At 40.6% G+C, this 22974-nt stretch overlaps 1 protein-coding gene across 2 annotated transcripts in view; it reads right to left on the bottom strand.

The window, feature by feature from the left end:
- Positions 1-22974, bottom strand: part of AGBL1 (AGBL carboxypeptidase 1) — an 880118-nt gene that overhangs the window by 756007 nt on the left and 101137 nt on the right. For both annotated transcript variants that reach the window (XM_084772153.1, XM_084772154.1), the window contains exon 6: positions 4683-4720. In XM_084772153.1, the coding sequence (XP_084628279.1) occupies positions 4683-4720 (38 nt within the window). The remainder of the gene's footprint in view (positions 1-4682; positions 4721-22974) is intronic.

The raw sequence follows: 22974 nt of genomic DNA, 5'->3' as shown, positions 1-22974 counted from the left end.
GATTTCTTAATCAAAGCTTTATTAAATTTTGATAATAAAAAGCTAAGTGCTTTTGGATAGAACAGAACACAAAGAGGCAAGCTCTCGGCACAGGGACACTTAGTGGAGAATCTGTGCATGCATGAGCATAGAGAAGAAGTGATGTGTGGACCGATGTGGAATTTAGATCAGGCCATTCTAATCTAAAAGACAGAAACAAATGGACTCTCAAATGCACAATGATTTTTTTCTCATTTGTAGTGTCAAATAGCTGAGACAATTGGACATGAGGTCTCAGAATTCTGAGCAAAAATTTGCCTGCCCTGGAATTGAAAGAGATTTGAGATGGCGTTTGCTTCATTTCTCTTCCAAACATCCACATCTCCTGGGCTGGCTTTTCCTCTAGCCTCTGTTTGATAAGGGAGAGAGGAGCCAAAGAAAAATAATAAACTCTTCCGAATGGGATCCAAAGTTCTTCCCTTTCCCTGCGCTGTTGCTGTGGGCAGACCCCACACCTCTCAGAACTCTGAGTCCTGGTGTTTCTGCCACTGGTGGGGATTGACTCCAGACAGCCACAAGTAAATAAGGGTCTGGACTCCTCAGATCCCCAGGCTTGCCATAGTATTGACCTTCATAGGAACACTGACTGCCTGCAACCTGCAAATATTTTGCTGCCGTTTTGTTTAGACAAGCCAATGCCCTCTGTTGGTGATGCAGTTACTGAGATCTACTACAACTGCCAACATTTATACCTGCTGACAAGTAAGCATCAAGGCCTGAACAACCGCCACCTAAAAGAAGGATGCCTCTTATAGATCAAAGTCGGCATAAGCACTCCAGGGGAGATGCGCCACATGCGGTTTTGAACTAGACAAAAAAAAAAAATCTGACTTCCTACATTTAAGTTCAACTAGTAGGAAACTCACTCTTTAAGTTAAAGGACATCCCATATTCCATGTTAAGGTTTGGCTATAACTGATATATAAACATCATAAGGGACTAGAAACACCCCATACACCCAAAGCCCTGCAGGAACTCTAGCCTACCTGCACTGGTGTCATCTAGGCCCAGTTACCCCGTGCCACATATACTTTGGTTAGGCTGGTAGAACAATGGCAACTGTCTGGCGGCTGTGGTTGCCCTCACATGGCCCAACTTTGCCATCTAAGTGCAGCCTTCTTTTGTGCTGAGCTCATGTGTGATCTCAGAACCTTTCCACCTACACACTAGAGTCGCCCTCCTTATTTTAAGACTTCCAAGATCTTTCCCAGCAGGGTTCCCTTCCAAGGATTTTGTGAATGTTTGTAATGATGATCTTCCTTCTCTGTTATAAACACTGCTTTTAAATGCATATGGGTGATGCTTGATGCTGGAGAATCTTAGATCAGTTTTGAAACATGAAAATGTTTATGAACTGTCAAGAAATGGGTATCTTGGGAAGGATCTTTTGAAATGTTGGGTGGATTTTAGCTCATGTGTGTACCCAAATACATATTGGTGGTTCAAGAAAGAAAGAAAGAAAGAAAGAAAGAAAGAAAGAAAGAAAGAAAGAAAGAAAGAAAGAAAGAAAGAAAGAAAAAGGTTTGATTTCCATAGAATGGGGTGAGTTATCATATATAAGCACAATGCCAGGTGCTAGTCCATAGAGATCTGGGGTGTCACTAAATATTCCACAATGCATAGAACAGATCCCAACAAGAATTACCCAATTCAAAATGCCAATGGTGCCAAGGATGAGAGGTCCTGATATAAATGAAGGTTGTGTATTCAGTGGGAGAAAGAATATTAGAGAGCCTCTGACCCAACTGTTTTGTGATATAAATAACAAAAGACCCAGGCAAAGACCCATATGGACAGCTCCAGCAGCATTAGAAGACAGCCCCATATATCTCCCTAATGGGACGGTAAAGCCTGCTTTATATGAAGAAGACAGCAGGATTTCAGTTGCCTAATAGTCTATTAGTAAAGTAAACAGAGATTAGAACTACAAATGTAAAGACCACTGGTTCTAAAAATGGATTGTTAGATTTAGGTTATAGGGAGCAATCCTGCTATTTCATGTGGGTAAATATCACAAATCAATCATTTAACTGTAATCAACAAATATGTACTTTCAGCCATGTCGTACTGATACAAGAAACACGCAGATGAATAGAGATGACCTTTGTCCCTTAAAAGCTCCTTCTGAGAGAAGAAAAATAAATATTAGTTCAATGAAGTCAGCGCGCTGAGGTAGGAAACCATACGGGAAGAGAAATCAGGGGCACCTGACCAAGTGGTCCAAGGAAGATTCTACACAGGAGGCAAGTCAGAGTCAGTCTCTAAAACAGTGGATCTCCACCTGAGGGTTGCGACTTTGGGGGGCGGAGGGTGTCAATTGACCCTTTCATGAGGGTCACATATCAGATATTTACATTTCGATTCTTAACGGTGGCAAAATTACAATTGTCAAGTAGCAATGAAATAATTTTGTGGTTCAGAGCCATCACAACTTGAGGAACTGTATTAAAGGGCCATGGTATTAGGAAGGCTGGGAATCACTTCCCTAAAAAAGAATATAAGTTAGAAAACTCAGAGCTGAACCCTCTACCACTCTAGGCTCAGCTTACTCAGCTTGGCCAGTGCGCGGAACCCCAGGCAAACAGTGTGTGACTTAGTCCATTCCTATTTATATATATTATGGTCTTCTAGGCCAAGATCCTATGACCCTTATCACTAGAGCTGAGGAACACGAGACCACTTTCAGATTTTCCCCCCCACACCATTAGATGCATTTTATGAGAGCTTACTTGACTTCAAGTATGTTGGAGGTGAGATGCCCTTCCTTAGTTCTCAGGGTTCCCTTCCCAGAGAGTGTCAAGCTTTCCATTGCCAAAGCTAGGCTGGGAGGACTCGGGAGAAAGCTACTGTCCCAAAGCATGATCCTCCCTGGCAGCCCAGTGAGCTTCCTTCACATTCCTCATCCTCCATCCAACACCAAGAGCTTGAGTAGACAATGGCACCATGTGCCATAATGAGAATCAAGGGGTTAAACCTACAATAATTCAACTCTGAAGAGCCAACAGCTCCTCTCCAAAACCCACAAGTAACATCCTCCTGTCTTAAGAACTCCAAGGCCTGCCTCTCTTCCCTTTCTAGTCTGATTTCACTGCCTTCTGCCTACCCCGTGTTTTAAAGCTGTGTTTGTGGACAGACATCAATTCTGTATGAAGTTCCAATCAACTAAATCAAGCTTTGTTTTCTTCTTCAGTCTGTAAAAGGAAACACCATGCACTGTGACTCTTTCCTCCATGCTTCGGGTTGACAGAGAGAGATGGTTGGTGGAGAAACTGTTTTTATTTTTATTTATTTATTTATAAGTTTTATTAAAGTTCACCTAGTACCCACAGGCCCCGGGCTCCCTATAGAGAAACAAATATCACCACTGAAGAAGTTGGTTTCCAAGGTGCCAAATTAAAACAGACGAAGCAGTAAGGAAGGGAGGAATAAAAACATTAAGCCAAGACTTCACTCCCAAGTGCATCATGCCGTCTATTATATTGCACACGTGAAATTGACTCCCAATGTAATTAGGCTAAGGCTATAAGGCAAAAAAAAATCCTCACAATAATTCAGAACCTCCAAGCTATTTTTTTTTTGCAATCACTCTCATAGTCTAGGAAAGAAAGAACTTTTTAATAAAAGAAAAAAACTTAGCAACATCTACATTGCCCAAGTAATTCCCAACACCCTACCTGTCCAAGTGTATAGAGTCATAGACAACATTGAAAAGCAAATGCAAGCATCTGCTACCTACCCATTCATAGCCTTTTGTTCCACTGGACAGTCCCACAGGCTGGGATATATTCTAGAATGTTTAACGGTTGCTTCCTCTGTCAGATGGAATTGAGGAGTCCCCAAGGCTACAATCCACAACTTACTTCCCTTATAGGGGCAATTGTCATTGTCTTAGCTACTTTTCTTGTTGCTGTGATAAAATACTCTAACAAAAGCAACTCAAGGGAGAAAAGACTGATCTTGGCTCATAGCTCAGGGTACAGTTCATCACGGCAGAAAAACCAAGGCACCAGGAGCTTGACGTAGCTGGCCATGTTACACACAGAACCAAGAAGCAGAGAGCAACAAATAAAGGAGGCTTACCATGAAATGGTGGCATCCACTTTGACCAGATCTCCCCACCTCAATTAATTCAGTCATGTTAATTCCTCACATGCGTGCCAAGAGACCATCCTCCCAGGTGATTCTGGACTCTGTCCACTTGACAATCAACACTAAGGATTGTAGATTTTTAAGTGGACATGTCCACATGGAGGGAGATATATCCACTCTCTTTCCTAGAGTCATCATAGTCCCTTCTTTTGCCAACAGATTTGGGACAGGTCTCTCTATTTTCTTCACAGGCCAGAAGGGAGCCATAGAACAAATGAATATCTACCTCAAAGATAAGGACGGGAAGAGACAACCCCTCCTTTAAAGAGATGCTTACTGGTGGGAACTGGAGAGATGGCTCAAAGGTTAAGAGCACTAACTGCTATTCCAGAGGTCCCGAGTTCAAGTCCCAGCAGCCACATGGTGGCTCATAACCATCGGTAATGGAATCTGACACCCTCTTCTGGCCTACAGGTGTACATGCAGGCAGAGCACTGTGTACATAGTAATAGATAAATAAATCTTTTTTTAAAAAAAGAGAGAGAGATGCTTACTGGATTTCAGCAATGCTGCCAAAACTTCAGTGGCTGCCCTGGGGGAAAGAAAGAAAAGTGAAAGTTAGTGTTCAATGGTCTTTTTTTGTTAACCCACGGATCCCACAGGTAGCGTGTTCATCGATGCCACCTATCAGACTCATTATTAACCACAGAGAAGGCATTCTATTGATCTCCACTGACCATTAAAAAGGCATAAATGTAGAAATCACATTAAGTGAGGTGTCTATCTTCCAAATGGGTCTCAGAGGTCTCCTATGCTGCTGAAAACATCCTCCCTCCCCCATGTTGCTTCCCACCTCCCATCAATTTCTTTGCATAGCATTCTTCTCTGTTAACTGCTGTCCCTAAGAGCCAGGGAGCTGCTCAGTTTCTAGATTGGTACCCAAAAACATGAGGAGACTCCAGAGTCCAGAGGGTGATTGGGAGGGAGCTGGTGAGGAGGCACCCTGAACACAGCAGTTCAGTGCTAACTTCCTGAACCACTCATGCCTCTAGAGACACACTGGAACACACACACACACACACACACACACACACACACACACACACACACACTGGGAAGAGAAGCTGTTTCCTTAGGATGGAAGACCCTTACTAGAGACTTTCCTCCAACCACATTTGCTTCCTCCAACAGAATTTCGCAACCTCTGCAGTAAAACAACATACAGGAGAGTAAAAGCACCTCTTGCTGCACTTCCTAGTGACCCTTCAGTTTGTCCCTGAAATCTGAGAGTACACAAAGCTCCGCTGCTGTCTGATGGGTTATCTCAGTTGAGGAATAAGCCAAGAGAAGGCAGATTAAAATTATAAAAATAGCAGGTTTACTTGCGAACTGAAGCTCCCGGGCAAGAGATGAACAGCATCTGAGGACAAAGCCAGAAGAAGTCGCACCTGGCTGTGGTGGTGGTGGTGGTGGGGATGTTTGGGGGTGCAGGGCTGGGGTTAAGGATTGCAGGTGAAGGAAGATGAAGAGTATGCCACCTGCTAGATGCATCCAGGGGAGTGGGTTGGGGCGGTCATAGGAATGCCAAGAATGTGCACAGGCTTTCCTGGGTGGCTCCAGGGTTAGAGAAAGCTGTGGGATTGAACATACTTTATGGGGAGGGGGAGGGCAACCAGAGATGCCTACTGGATACTATCCTTTGAGTGTATCCCCCAAAGCTTATTTTTGGGGGGTCTTAATCCATTTATCCACGGTATTTTGATGTGAGGCTTTGGGGAAAGCAAGATTGAATTCACATGAGATAACAAGGGTAGGCTCCCAAAATGGCAGCTGAGGTTTTGTTGGCCTTGTTACTCAGTGTGTCCGTCTCTACCTGCAACCACTCATTTGCTGGGACCTAAAGAGAAATGTGGAATCTTCATGCTACCCCTCGCCTCTTGAGTTAGAATCCTATTCTAACAAATCCTCTTATGCACACTGAAGAGTATTAATAATGGATTTAAAGGATGTGTCAAAGTGATTCCTAGAGACCTGGCTGGTGATCCAGTAGGGCAGGTGCCTTGCTGGATCATTCTCAATCCTTTCCTGTCTCGAATACTTTCCTTCTTTCCTCATCTGCACCCATGAAGTGAATTTGGCTGTTCTCCTCTTTCCTGTAGATACTGAGCTACTTCCACACCTGCTGATTGTGTTCTTGTCCCATCACAACGTAGGTTCTGTCTATTGTAGAGGCTGGATTGTGTCAATCCCCATGGAACTAGAAGAGTAGGGTTGCAGAAGCCAAAATTCAGTTGGGGGAAAAAGATGGTGATGAGGGATGAATGGGGAGTTTCTCAGTGGAATCTGCTCACTATCTTCTAAGGTTCCCATGCTGGTTTCATTGAGTCAAGTGACTGTCTCCGCTGTGAGTTTACACTGAGAGCTAGGAGCCTTTTGCTCTCATAGGAATCCTGGAGGTTAGGAGATACAGTTATATCTCAAGTGTGTTGTTTCTGTTTTATTTACTCTTAACTTTTTTCTGATTCCTTTGTCTTCTTAATACTGCTGACCCTGTTTTCAGTATTAGGCAACATACTGCAAAGAGCACTGTGAGGTAAGGAGTTGGCCGATTAAAGATTCTGTATGAAGGTAGGAAGAAAAGACTCCTGCCTTGGTTTGCAGGTCTATTTGCATGTATGTGTGTGACCTAGGAGGGGCAATCTAATCCCTCTGCCCATTTCCCCAATCTTCAGAGGTGATGGGAACATATCACTGCTTGGTAGTAAGCATAAATTTCTAGAATCATATGTAATATCTCTATTCTCAAAAAGAACAAACAGAATTCCTCCAAAAATTCATGTTGAGGTGTTCTCTAACCCAGTGTTTTCCTTGGTAGGTATCTTCATCTACTTTCTGTTATAAGAATAAAGTACAAAAGACTTGGTAAGCTAAAAGTGCACAGGCTTATTTAGTTCATTGTGTTGGAGTCTGGTAAATCTTAAGAGCATGGGCAAAGCATGTTCCTCTTATTAGGTAATGCCTTCTTGTTGCATGACACAGCAAAGAACATTACCTAGCAAGACAGAAAAGCCAAAACAAGTTAGAAGAGAAGAACCAGTGTGTAAATCAGGAAAAGATCAGGAATATTCAAGAAAGGCACTTAATTTAGTCCAGATCACCGGACAAGTCTACAGGGACATGCGACAGGGTATGACTGATCTGAAGAGAATATTCACTACGGGACAAGAAACAAGACAATAGGTTCAGGGGGCAGAGTAGAGGTGAGGAGAAAGGATGGCCCAAAGGAAACTTAGAGTCTTTACCAACAACCTCATATGTGTTGAGTTGACCAGAAATGTCAAATCTGAAGGCTGTTCCTTGACCTGATGAATCAGAATCCTGTGTTAGCAAGTCCTCATGTGCACATTAAAACATGTTCATAAGTGGGCTGGTGATGGATCAGTGTGGGCTTGGTCATTCTCTAGTTGTTGACAGTGACATTAAAGATGACAGCAGGTCATAATTCTTTAGATAGTACCAAATGGTATGATGATACAACAAATAAGCATCATCTCAATGGTGACATTGTATGACATGGCCTGTGCTGCAATCAAATTGAAGCTGACTCCTGAGGCACCAGGGAAGATCTGTGGCTTTAAAGAGCAACAGATGGCAGTCATGGTTAAGGCCAAAGTCTAGTAGTATAAAAAAAGTCTAATTATATTTGGCAACCTTGTAGAAAATATCTTTCCTACCTTGGTGATTCTAAAATTCTGAATGAGAATCCAATACCTATCATATCTCATCTCTGTCAACTTAAAATATCTACCTAGACATAAAAACATCTTAACCCTTAAACAGCTAAGGTTAATTGTGAGACTGAAATATCTGGTCTTCAACCTCATCAGAGACTTGAGAAGGAATGAAACTTACCAAAACACCATGATTATAATATTCATATAATCCCTGATTGTTTCATGGTTCTTTTTGCTGTATGTAATTTTTATTTACATGTAATAATATAAATGTATATGCCAAAAAATAAAATAAAATCTTTAGAAGTGAAAATAAACATTAAAAAATTAAAAATATTATATATGTGTTATACAGTGATTGTGTTCAAATAAATGTATAAAATATATTTAACACTAGAATAAAGGTAAACAGTTGATAAAACAAAAAATGTAATGGATGGATCAGTCCAAAGTCAAATTCAATTTTTTACAAAATGAGGCATCGTTCATTTGTTTTTAACTAAAAAGTATAATGTCAGATGAACATTATTATTCAGAAAACAGAGTTACAAAATATAAAAGAAAGAAAAGAGCTGAGTGACTACTTGAAATATTTAGGCTGGGTAAATCTAAGGATAAGAAAGCCACTAACTGACTAAGACAGGAAGTAAGATCTTAGAGAAAATAATGCCACTCATTTAGGACATGCGGAGTTCAAGATTAACTCCATGAAACTGGCCAGAACACTGATGCAAGTATCCATCTACAATCCTGGAGGGCATTTGAACATGAAAATATTTATTTACTAATTTCTACAATAGCAACAATCATTTGTAACCATGGGAACGGATAATATCCTCAAGAAAATCCAACCAAAAGCAGAGCAAAGGATTAGCACAAAAAACCATCAACCCCAAAGGAAGAGACCCTGGAGAGGTGAGAGAATGTGCAGTCAAGAAGGTAGTGGGAAAGTTAGATCTCCTTCTCCACTCACCAGTGGAGAATGTCCTGTCCATCGGCTAGTCTGGGTAGGGGTTCGAGGTTTACTGCCTATTTTTTCCTTGGCTGTTGCCATAGTTTGCAGAGGACCCCAGGGCCCAGACTTGCCTGTAGTTTTCCAAGACCCGCTGGATCCTTCTATTTCCTCTTTCTCCCAGGCTTCTCATGCCTAAAGTCTCAATGGGATGACCTCCCCTATTACCCACTATCCTGGTAGGTACAGTTTTTCATGGGTATGTACACCTTGGGCTAGTGTCTTGATATAAGGGAGTATATACCATTTAGCTCTTTTTGCTTCTGTGTGAACTCACTCATTATGACAATTTCTAGTTCAACCCATTTGTCCACAAATTTTGGAAATTCCTTGTTTTTAATAGCTGAATAGTATTCCACAGTGTAAATGTCCCACAGTTTCTTTATCCATTCTTCTATTGAGGGACACGTAGGTTGTTTCCAAGTTCTGGCTATTATGAATAAGGCAGCTATCTAACTTTCACACAAACTCTGGTGCTCCATATTTGAACATGTCCCTTGGATGGAGATCCTGGTGGCACTCAGAGGAAAGATAATAGGTCACCAAGGAGAGACTTGATACTCTATGAGCATATACAGGGGGAGGAGGTCTCCCTTAGACACAGACATAGGGGAGGGGAGGGGAGTAGGGGGGAAGTGGGAGGAAAGGAGGAATGGGAGGATACATGGGATGGGCTAACAACTGAGATGTAATATGAATAAATTAATAAAAAAAGAAAAAAAAGAATAAAGCAATGTGGCTCAGAGGACCAAACTGAATAAAGTAATAGACTGTTTAAAAAAAAAAAAAAAGAAGGTAGTGGGACTTTGGCAGAGGACAAGGGGGAGAATATTTACCTTAGAAAACAAAAGCTGCTAGATTGCCTAGGTCCATTGTTTTTGTAAACTTCAGTCTGTGACCAGGTGGTAGGTTTTTAAATCAATTTTATAGGTTTTTAAATTTACTAGATTTATAATAGAATATATTGGAGCAGAATGTAATATATTTACTAGCTAAAAACTTTTGTCTTGATACGTGTGAGTGTGTGTGTGTGTGTGTGTGTGTGTGTGTGTGTGTGTGGTGTTTATTGGGAATGTGACACAAATGTTTTGCCTACAAAAAAAAGGAGTAAAAATGTTGTTTGTGGTGTAATGTTAATGTAAGATTTAAACAAGAACAAATTTCTAGAATAAACTAATGCTTAACTGAAAATATTCAATATTCCAATGGTTCCTGCCACATGGAATCCAGGAAGCTACATGAATGCTATCTAGAGGCTCTTTGGTTTTGGTCTTGTCACCAGGCAAGTGTGTGTAGCAATGGTCTGGTGCCCGAGCAAGACTCTCCTAATCCATTTCCAAGCAACAAGAAAAATGATAACACTCAGCAGAACTGAGACAAGTATTTTACTCAGCCAATGCCTACGCCAACAGAAAGTAACATTTAGTTGGGAGAGGTAGCACAGCCTTGCAATAAGAGCATTTGAGAGGCTCAGATAGGGGGACCATGAGTTCTAGGATGAACTGAGTTACATAGTGACCCTACCTCAAAACAGAAAAACATCAAATGCAAGGCAATAAGGCTTAAACAAATAAGAAATCTCAGCTACTTCCACTTGAAGAAACCAAGCTCCCTACACTGGGCAAGTGAGCTGGGTCCCCGTGTGGTGTCCAGACTGCCTCCTCCTGGATGTGGACATCTAGCATCCATCACTCGGGTAGACCCACTGATTCTATGAAGAGACAGGGAGAACATTTTCCCTTCAGTTCATCATTCCTTACCACCATCTCATTTTGTCTGAGTGCTCAGTGGGCTGCCCTATGGAATGCAAAGATGAAAAAAAAAATCTCCCATCTATCATTCTCTGCATTCTTATCCATAAAAGGGCCATTTGGGAAATTTTTTGAGGAATGCTTTGATCCAAGAACTATACCACCACCCAAAGACAGAGAGGGACAACTTTTGTTCCACCCATTCTTTGAAGTGGGGCCCTCTATTCAGGATTTGAGACACTATGGACATTCCCACTCTCCTCAGCAAAGGCTAAGGCTAAACTGTTGGCAACTGTGTAAATATCCTCTTGCCAAGAATTTACCAAAAAGCCACAGAGTTGTAACAATGCAGTTTACTTCTTCAGGTGGGAATAAATTTTCAGAGCCATTACAAGAGACTCTTTAATAATTGTCACCACTGCTTAGTGTGACCTCTATAAGTGTCAAATGCGACATGTCCTATGTTCATCAGCATACATCAGCTTTCTATTTTACAAGAATGACAGATGATGAAATTACTCAGTACAGGATAAATGCTCCACCTAAGACCTGGCAACTAGCTAACAAGCAGCTTGCCAAGGTACCAATCACCTTCTGCCTCACTCTAAACCTAGTTCTCAGTTTTCTTCTACTTTCAACATAACTCTAGGTGTCCAAAATATGTCTCGGTATAACTTCTGCATCACTCAGATGCGGGCTGCAGTTTATGGCCAGATGACAGAAGCAAGATCCTGGAGTCAATGTATAATGATGAAAGAAACCTGCCCAGCTGAGTCCACTGCTTGACTCAGCTCTGTATGTAACAACCACTGCATCCTGAGACCTGAGACATAGATAGTCAGTGGTAGTCATGGAGACAAAGACAGAGAGCTTCATTGGAGGCAGGTCTTGAATGTATTATTTGTTTTTCTGATAAGTGGTTACTGAGCATCACTACATACCAGAACAAACTGAAAAGGCAATTATTGCATTCAAAGAGTTTATAGTCTTAGGGAGTATTGTTAAAGAAATAATGACTAATACTGCTTTTGCAAGGTGCACTAACTTTAGCATCTCTAAAAGTAAGACAAGGGCTGGAAAGTTAAGGGCTCAGCAGTTAAAAGCAATTGTTGCCCGTGCAGATGACTCAAATTTGCTTCTCGATCCAACCAAATGGCTCACAACTATCCATAACTCCAGATCCAAGTGACCTATGAGGGCGCCGGGAACATACATAGTGTACACACTTAAGTAAAACACTCAAACACATAAAATAAATACATCTAAAGTGAAAAAGAAAGGTAAGGACAGGGTTAAAGAGATCATCTGTGCATGGGCGATCTGCAAATTTGGAGAGGGTAGCTAGGGTAGATGCATGAGGCGGTGGCATGAACAGAACATGAGGAGAGGGAGGAGAAAAAAGCAACCACATAGACGTCAAGAAGAATCCTGTGTCACCATGAAAGGCTATCCTGCACAGACAGAAATCCATGCTAAACCCACAGACAGAGGCAGAGGGGTTAGAACTAAGGATAAAATGAAACATAAGAATAAGTTAAATAACAGTTGGATAAAGCAGGTGGCCCTTTAAAGAAATTGAACACATTGCCATGAGCACAGTCACCAGAATGCCAGCTGGTGCATTCTCAGACCCTTGCCTAGCTTGAGAGGAAATAGAAGGGTAGAAAAATATAGTATACATGAGTATACACACACACACACACACACACACACACACACACACACACACACACACACATGCACACAGGCATGTGACAAGAAAAATGGACAACACATGGCTTCAACTGCTCATCAATTTCAGGAAAGGAAAGAACTCACAGACAAAAACTGAGATGGATCCTGCATAATGGAAGAAAATAAAATCCATGAGCATGTAGTATCGAGGCTAAATCAGACACTGTGCCCAGCGTGGAGCATTTCCATTTCTCTGGAATGGGAAAGGGAAAGGAACGCACTCACACATCCAGCTCTATCTAGATGCTGTCAGAGGCAGCTTGTGGGAACCATCGTCAATCATTATAAATTGTTACAAAAACTGAAACCCTAAACCAGTGTGTAACACACACCAGGGAGAGGGACGGAGGATGGCTACTGCCTGACACAGAGATCTGCAGTGGATGAGCCCCTCCCTAACAGGCTTGTCATATGCAGAGGCTCTGCAAAAGAGAGATGGCTTAGAACTACTTCTGGGTCTGCAGGCAGCAGCCGGGTAGAGGCAGCCAAAGGAGTCTGTGAGAATCCCCAGCACCAGAAGTAAAATCCTAATGTCTGGGAAGAAGCAAGCAGGCTAGAATTGCCATGGCTCCCACACACAAGAGGGGAATGTGATTCTCAAATTAGCACTTAAGGTAAACAGCTTCAACTTCCTTAAATTATTCATAAAGTAAGATATACATTAAAGTGCAACTATAATCCTATGTATAATATGTATATATAAATGTATAATGTGCAAAGTCTATAATTAAGCATATATATGCAAAATAAACTTTTACAGAGCGTTGCTAAATGACTGTGGTAGAATCAGTGTTGTACCACTCTTAGCTGAATATAAATCTCAGAGTTAAGTCTAAAAGAGCCATGCTTTCCCTTTTAATGATGTGTGGTCAAATTGGGCAAAAGAACTCTCCACCATTATGTGCCATGGCTGTTCTTCCATTCTGGAAATAGAGGTCTTATTAAGCCAGATGATAGGAGAAACTTTAAGAGAAAGATGTCCATCTTACTTGTTTAAAAGATGACCTTTATTACTAAGAAAGTCTACCTGTGGCAACCCCCCCCCCCGGGAACTGTAGGCAGAATGGACTGCCTGAAATCCCTGTGCGTGCACCATGGCCTTGGTGCTGTTCCACAAGTTTGAACACGAAGTCCTGCAGTGTTCAGGGAGAGCTCAGGGAGTCCTGTGGAAGAATGAGAGGGAAGGACAGAAGGACTCGGAGGCAACAAGAATGCCGCAAGAAGACTAACAGAGACAACTAACTTAGACCAATAGACGGACTTACAGAGATGGAAGCACCAGCCAAAGAGCGGGCATGGACGGGACCTAGGCACATATGAAATCACCGGGCAATTTGATCTTCATGTGGGTCTCCTAGTAAGTTGAGCAGGTGCTTGTCTATGGCATGGACCTGTTGCCTGCTTCCGATCACTTCGCCTTAACCAGACTGCTTTGCCTGGCCTCAGTGTATGAGGAGATGCTCAGTCCATATGCACCTTGATATGCTGGGATAGATTAGGAGGGGGTCCCCTTTTCTGAGAGCAAGGGGAAGGGGGATGGGGAAGTGAATGAGAGGGAGAGATTGAGAGAAGAGGATGGAGGGGCTATGAATGGGATGTAAAGTGAATATGCAAATTAAAAATAGGAATAGGGTGAAAGTGGGAGGGAGGGAGGAACAGGAGGATACAAGTGATGGGATAACAATTGAGCTGTAATCTGAATAAATTAATAAAATTAAAATAAAAAATGGGATCACAAAATGTAGCCTTTGTCATAATGGTCTGTCCTGCTTGGATCAGGGACTGGCAGTCACTGTAATTCACAGAGAACTCCCAATGTGACACATGTTTACCAGTATCCTTTTAATTATTATTATTTTTTTACAATAATTCTTAGATGGCCCCATTTTACTATGAAGATAGCAGTCTAAGGGGCATAAGTAACTTCTCCAGCACATTTTTTTGATTCTCAACCTGAATATTCTGTTTCTAGGATAGTAATATTTCTATGGTACAATGACACCTTTAAAATAAATTGATTTTGAGTGAGAAAAAATATGGAAATGAAAGAGGTTAGGAAATGAAGTCATGTGACAGCATCTTTCTTCTGCTTAAGATAGGGTATAGAGTTCACGAGACTGTCTTTCTCAGGCTAGGGTGATGGAGTTGAGTTGCCTATACATGTCCAGCCTCCATGTGTTTTGTCCTCAAAGGCTCTCAGAAAATGAGCATCTAACCCTCTAGCCCTATGCATGCTATTGAAATGCCTTATATGACAGGCCTAAGTGACTGAAGTACCACGCAATTTTGTAATTTTACCAGTGGAAAGAATGACTTAGGTTCCCAAGGTGGCCCAAGAGGTGGGCACAGTCTAGGGGTGTGTCTGTTAATGGCATCTAGGTTAAAAGACCTTCTGGTCTTCTTGATGACACTCAAGTGACATCACCTTATTAGCATCTTATTAGCCCTTTTCCCAGCTGTGAGAACACAAGAATTTCTTACTCTGTAAGTGTTGGAGACTAAGAAGAGGGAGGATCTGACATCTGTCATGACATGAATCACAACAGATTTCAATATCTTTCCCAGGTTTTGAATGATCCCTAGACAGGCCTAGTGTTCTAGACATAGAACCTCTAAAGTATTATTATGCGTTATTAAAATTACATTAGCCCAGTAAATAGAGTATGATAATGATAATATATGAGGTATTTAAATGTAAGTATTCATGTATGTTGTATTATTGAATATCTGTTTGATAAACATTATATTTATTAGAATGGTTATACTTATTATACCATTACCACATACTTTTACTATGTAAAGGTGTTTGGGTGAGAATATAAATAAGCTTTTTAATTTAATAAAAAACCTTTTTTATTTTTCTTGAAGCAACGCCATTATGGGAACAAGTGAAAAACTTGGTGGCTATTAGTCTACAAAAATAATATAACAAGTCTTAAAAGTGCTACAACATAAACACCTTTAAATAATGACACATGTGAAATATCTCAGCCTTGGCCTCTAAAATCTAATAATTTGCAAATTACCCATATATGTGCCATAGATGAGATAAATGAGGTGCTAAAAATTTAGTGAGCTTGGGAAAAACTTTTTTCTTGTAATATCTGAATACAGAACAGAAAGTTCATTAAAATTGCTAAGTGTCTGATCCATCAATTTAATGATGTTGGGGCCTTTTCTTTGCCTCTGTGTGTATGTACACTCTCCTAAAAATACATCCAGGCCAAAGCAAGGCATTAAAATAAAGGCATAAAATAGGTAAATTCTTTTAAATATTGAGTTCACAGATCGTCCCAAATACTGGGGGCCTGGAAGCATCTGGATCAATAAATTGAGATATGTGGGAGACAATTAACAACATTTGTGTGGGATTTGGAAATGAGGAGTTATCTTTGCTTTGGAGATCAGTACAATCCTCAAATGAAGGCCATTCCTTGTCTAAGATAAACACAGCAATATCTTGGCTCTTGCAAACGGGACAGTGTGTAAACTCCCAGGCATGTTAGAGTCATCCATGCTTATTTTAACAACCCCACTGATAGGATTAAATGGGTTTAAAGACTAAATAGCTTTACAAGAGTGGGTTTTGTACATATGTAGAGTGTTTGTTGATAAATAAAATTAGATTCAAATGGTGTAAATTGTGAGAAGCAATTTTCCTCATAAACACTAGGCAAATTTTGAAAACTTTTCTAGGGAGGCCAGAGTCTTTCATGTTGCCAAATCCTGCCTACAAATTCATTAGTCAGATTTACTCTATTCAAAGCACGCATGTAGCTAAAAAGAGAATCAATCCAAATTGAAACAAGTCAGCTGTTGAGTAATGTCACAATTTCCATAACAGTAGAGTATCATGAATGAAATAACAGAGTCTGGTCCCTTAAAGAATGGGACCTTAGGAGTTTTGATGCAGGGAGCCAAATGGTGCTGAACATATGGTTACTAACCAGGACCTAATCTGGCTACGCCCTTTGGTAACTGTCAGTCAGATGTATTGTAGCATGGCCAAAGAGTCAGCTGTCAGGAGAGTTTCAAAGCAGTACATTATTCTTACGACAAATTGATACATAGTACCTGCCTTTCTGGATTACCAAAAAAGTATTCTGGAAAACAGAAGTCCCAAGTGTTCCATTCAGATGAGTGTAGGCACTGGTTCCAATAATATTTCCCACGCAGAAATGATATAAAAAATATTACATACACACTGTGTGTCTGTGCACAGGGTGTAAGGTAGGCTTTAATACCTTTTGAGTAGAAAAAAAAAGCAGCTTGTATAATAAACTGCTAACACTAATGTGTAAAATAAAATTTAGGTCAGTCCAAAGAAGCTAGCTCAGGCTGGCAGGTGCTTGTTCCAAAGACCTGAATTTGATCCCAGAACTCACATATAAAAGCCAAGTAGCAGTGCGATAAAGACAGACATCTTTGGTAGGCTAGCTAGCATAGTCTACTTGGAGGGTTTGGGGCTGGTAAGATACCCTATCTCAAAAAACAAGGTAGTCATTGCCTGTGGAAGACAACCAAGGTTGGCCTCTGACTGCCATGTGCACGCACACACAATATACACACACTTTGCAATTGAACTTCTAAACTGAGAACTAAATAAATGTGTTTGCTTTAAAGTTAGTTACTTTGTATGTTGTTTTATAATATTACAAAGCTGACCAATACGGTCCTAAGTCTGGTGAACTAAACAATGTTAACTATGTTTTACATGTAAATGGAACTGTCACCCCCTGCTAAACAATAGACACTTCCAAATGGCCTCACCTTCAGAGCAACACAGGCACGCCTGGGTATGTGTGTCTCCTTTGGTCTCAAAGGAGCACAAGTACACTGTGCAACCAAACAGACCTGCAAAATATCCTACCCACCTTTCAAGGGGCAACAATAATCACTGTGCTTCTACAGGAATCTACAGAATGCTTGACTGACATCTGCCTTTTCTCTTAATGAACAAAAGCCTTTGAGAACAGAGACTGCCTCACAGCATTCCATCCCTGGTGTCCACATAATAACCTCCCTACAGTAAGCTGTCAATAAACGTGTGATGGAAGAACGAATATGTGAGTGAATGAGGCATTTAAAAACCCTCATAGATCAATCGAAGGAGTAAATCACTCACTCTGAGTGACTACAATAAAAGAAAAAAATTTATGCTCATCATAAAATAATGTCTACAAGTAGACAAGAACGTGTCAAAGACAGTATATTTGAATCAAGTTCTACAGAAAGAGATAAATGACAAATTGTAGAAATATGTGTCTTTCTTTATATATGTCTTTTACTTAAGGCCTTACTAGCTTATTCCATTTCTGCAGAGTTTGATGGGGTCTAGCCCATGATTTAATCACCACAGTGTAAATTTTCAGGCTGTGACATTCCAGTTAGAATAGAGAGCTGCCTGTTGTATCTTTGAATACTCGCATACCCTCTCCCTGTGCTATCCACACTGCATGGAATCAGGAGTCCAGTCCATGATTGAACATCTTCGCTGGACACTACTAAGGCAATGGGCTAATTAGTTATACAACTGGCTTGTGAATCGGGAAGTTAAGGGTTCTGGTACATGGATACAGACAAAGCTGCATCCATTTTCCGAGCTGTCGGCTTTGAAAACTACCATTATCACAGAAACTCAAAAGCGCATCGTACTGAATGATTTTTCAGACTCAGACAGTGAAGGCAATGCTGTGATCCACCAAAGCAAGCAGAAGGCAGAGGGGGAAACCAAGGGCGCGACGATCCCTAGGCTATAGTCAAGTAGACGTGGAACTTCATCAGTATGTATCGCTTCTTTTTACTTAGCAAGACCCACACAGCTGGAGAAATGAGTAGGATCATGGACAGCACCGAGGGGGATGATTAAGGGAGTGGGATAATTGATATATGAGGAGAGAGGATTTTCAGAAACCTAATTAGAAAGATACCCAGGCAAATGACGAGCTTGCTGAGAAAATGCAGACATACTTCTGGTTTGAAGCAGGATAAGATGAAAATGCCTTATTTGAGAAAGGATATGAGTGGGAGTGAAAGGTATCAGGGCCAAATTCTCACAGGAGAATGTGTAGCTCAAGGGCTTCTGCCCATGCCTGGCCATCTCATTCCCAGAGAACGTGGAGTTTGACTCAGGTTACTCCCTCCCGTGCCTCCTCCTTGGCATGGTGGGCTGGCCAGGAAAAAAAAGCACTTGTAATTGGTATGATTGTTTAATACAAGCAGCTCTTGTTTTTACAATAGGAATTTGGTTAATATAAGCTTAGAAAATACTCCAGAACTAAAGGGATTTTGAACCTCCTTTGGAATCTGGCTAAAACGGCCATGCCAAGGGAAACTTGGGAACCTCTGTCACCATAATCTGTACCCTGGCGCCCTCCACTGTGTCAAGAAACAGGATTTCTTATTCAAAGGTCTAACCATTTCTTCATACCAGAAGGATCATCCAGAGTCCTGAGTGAGAGAGTAAGCCTGTCCCCCACTCTGTGTTTCTGTGTAAGCCTCAGTAACTCTAACTTGGATAAAAGGTAGAACTCACTGAGGATGGAGAGGAAGTGTTATCGCAAATGTGCAGAAGAAGGAAGAAAAGAAAAGGTATAAGTGAGCTGCAACTCCCCCTGAGATGACACCTGCTCCTTTGGGAAAATGTCAGGCAGGCTCTGGTGCATCCTGTGAAATGAAAAATTCTTGACCTGGCAGGCCACACTTCCCCGTTTCTATAATCATGTTCTTTGGCCTCCATTTTTATGCTCACACAGTGTCACATCCATTGGCATCATATCCTCTCATTTCCTCTCTTGGCAAAAGAATGCTGGAAGAAGCTCGACAATCATAAGGGACAAATCTACTCCTCCTAGTGACATCTCTAAAGAGCCAGTGAAGCATCCCTTCTGGGGAGAAAGGTCCCATGATCCCTTCCACATACACCACAGAGCTGGTGTGAGCGTAGTAAGTAATGGATCGAGATAGTATTTTTCATTAAAAATTATTTAGCTTTCTAAAAGTGTTCATTCTAGGTTAAAGATTAAAAATATATTAAACTGGATGAGCTGGGGTGGCTGGGTAACGGGGGCCTCCCCTTTTCTGAGGAATATGGGAGGAGGGAGAGGGAAGAGGGAGGGAGGAGTTATGAGTAGGATGTAAAGTGAATAAATACATAAATAAACTTTAAAAATATATTAAATTTAAAAATGTGAAAAAAACAAGTTAAAATCTGATTTCAGGACATGCCAGGGCAGTTCTAAATAGATGAATGCATAATTGACAGATGTCTAAACTATAGGATACATATGAATATTACTTGATCATACCATATAAGGTGTTCTAGAAACTTTATTTGCATATTCCACCTTATCAAAAGTATTAGTATTATCCTATACATTAAAAATATTTTCCTAAATATGATTACTCTGTGGCTGCCTAGTGATAATACATTTCATGGATTCATGTACATTCTTCCCAAAACTAATGGCTGTCATTTGTCAGAATGACCCATATGATAAGTAAAACGTGAGTAGATATTCCTAAACTTCTGTGTACATTACTGACAGTAAAGGGAGTGTGAATATGATCAAAATACACTATATACATGTACAAAAAATATCACAATGAAACAAATTATTATATAGGATTAAGATATGTTGACAAAATATTAAAATGTTTGAATCTATGTAAATAAAGGGTAGAGAGAGTGGGTATAGACTATGAAACTAGACAGAAGACCACCAGAAAAGATGAAGAATTAATGTGAAAATGGGGGAGGGGCCAAAAGTCACATAAAAGTAGAAAGGAGTCAATTCAGGTCAAGAAGGCACACAAGACTGAGAGGTGAGAGGAAGAAATAATGGGAAAGAAACAACACAAATTTTGCTTTAAAACATCCAGGGTTAAGCCTAATTGTTTGTAAGCTAATCAAATATTTTAAATAATTTTAATTAATTTCATAATAATTAAAATTATTAAATATTTTATAACATATTACTATTAAAACACATTATATCCTCTTAAAATCCTCAATTCACCTTCATATCTAATTATAAATGCAACCAGGGACTTTCCCAGTAGTTGTAAACAAGTATATGAGTCCTCAAAATTACATGTAAAATTAGTAGGTAATATATGATTCCTGAGGAAAAAAAACCTCTCTACGTTTTAAGTTTATTAGTTGTACTCTTTAATGCTCCATCTTTTTGAAGCATTGTATTTTTGTGGTCTACTGCATTGTAAAAGAGATGCAGAGGACAACTGCACTCCTCTGGTATATCTATTCACTTGCCATGACACACATTGCTGCTTTTTGAGTTGTTGACATTTTAATAGTCATTACACTTTTGTGTTGATTTTGTTGTTGTTGTTGTTGTTGTTGTTTTCACTATGCTATGCCTTGTCCTCTTTAGTATCTTCCATCTCAAGGTCTTTTTTCTGTGGTTGCTGTTGCTATTATTGTCAACTTCATATGTCTACCTGTCTTCATGTCTTTATTTAACAGAGCGTCTCTATTAAATATCACATGGCCAGACTTTGAAAACTAGATCCAGGTGCAAATATTGAGCTCAGACAATTCTGTTTAATGAGGTGTGCTTGAATGTCTGCCTTCTTTTGTATTTTCCACTTTGAGACATCTTACTACTCTTCTTTTTTTATGTCTTTGCATTAGTTAAAATTCCTTTCTTTTTTTCCCCCTACTCTACAGATTTAAAAGTTGAGGGTTTTTTTTTTAAACTATTTTCCAGTGTTTATTTGCAATTTTAAATACACATGACAAATCTTAAAAGTTAGATTCTTTTAAACTTTTTACTTAGGAAAACATCTTTTTTCTTTTCTATTTTTATAAGTTTGGAAGTTTGGGAGGGTCATTTTATTTTATTATTTTTAATTTCTATTTTTATTGTTTGAGAATTTCATACATACACTCACCATTTCCCCCCAATTCCTCCCTATTACTCCCACCCCTTTCCATCCCTTCTTCATCTGGTCTATTTTAAAAATTCACTGAGCCCACTTTGTGCTGCCAATATGTGAATGGATGCACCATCTTCTGGAGCAATTTAGCCTCTCAGGGGCCAGTTCCCTGAAGGGAGCTGACTCTCATCCCCATAACAGTCATCAATTGCCAATAGCTCCAGAGAAAGGGGTGAGCTTTCATGAGCCCCTCCCCATCCATGTTGGAATTTGACTGTCTTGATTTGTATAACTCTTGTGCATACAGTCACAGCTGGTAGAGTTTGTGTGTACAATGGCCCTATCATATCAAGCAAAAACTATTTTGTTGTATACATTCACTACTCTGACCCTTAGAATTTTTTCTCGCCTTGATGGGCGAGGGTGTGGTGTAGATGCTCCATTAGAGCTGAGCATCCTATACTTGCTCTTTGCACACCGGCCACTTGTGGGTCTCTTTACTGATCAACAGCTACTGCAAAGAGAAGTTCTCTGATGAGGCTTGGTGGATGCACTTATCTGTAGGTATAAAGATGAAACCTAAACTTTAGGGAAAGTTTATTAATATGTCCATTTGGAAGAATTGAGTCCCCTCGTAGTGCCAATGACCTAGCACGCCATGGGTTTTGTCCCAGTTAACAGTTGCTTTTTTATTAGAATGAGGAGCAAAGAATCAAACACAGAGGTCAGCTAACAATTTTTACTCTGTTTTTTTGTCCTATATTTCTAAAGGATGTTTGCAATTTACGAGGGTTAAAATTACAACTACCTGATTATTGATTCAAATAAAACCCAGATTGATATGGAAAGCAATGAAATACTACCACACCTTTCTTTGTGGTTAAATCTCTCACTCCATGGTGAGAGACATGATAGACTTGTTAAAATGCTGGCCTCCAAGCATGAGGACCTAAATTCAGTTTCCTAAAGCCAGCGTATAGAGGTGGGCCCAGTGGCACACATCTGGAACCCTTGTGCAGCAACACAGGATCAGAGACAAGATACTCTGTGGAAGCCCATAGGCCAGCTCCCTTCTTCTATGCATTGAAGTTCCAGGCCAATCAGAGATGTTGTCTCAAACAAAGGTGGGAGGTGCTGAAGACTGATGCTGCAGGTTGTCCTTTGACCTCCACACACGCACCAAGTCCATGTCTACACATGTGCGCGCGCACACACACACACACACACACACACGCACACTGCTTTTGCTGCCCAGACACACATGCCTTAGCTATTTTTGATGCTCCTGTTTATGTTGTAAATGATATACAGACAATGACTATGGACTTTTGTTCTGGTAGATGATTCTGCATTGGCCTCTCCATACCCACAGATGACTTGCTGTCTTGCCTTTGCCAAGGATGAAAAGTTACAACACCTCTCCTGACTCCCATGAATCTAAGGGTGGCCGTGTGACACATCTCTGACCAGTGAAAAATGCAAGGCTCTCTAGGGAGCTTATTGCTTCCTTCCCAGAAAGATAAAACTACACTAGTGGAAAGCAATTTGGTCCATGTCCTGCATCCCCATTCCCATCAGCACAGGAAGGCACAATTCTAATACCTCAGGGATGTTGGAGGAAGGGGATTGAAAGAGCTTGACCTCTGATGGCATGTCTGCCATGTCCCTAGTCCATGAAGCTGGGGCCAGGACTTTAGGCCACTGCAGTGGTATCTTG

Source organism: Acomys minous, assembly GCF_964271855.1.
Source record: "Acomys minous genome assembly, chromosome: 2".
NCBI lineage: Eukaryota > Metazoa > Chordata > Mammalia > Rodentia > Muridae > Acomys > Acomys minous.
The sequence above is the reverse complement of the archived record's forward strand: the minus strand, read 5'-3'. Positions and strand labels throughout refer to the sequence as shown.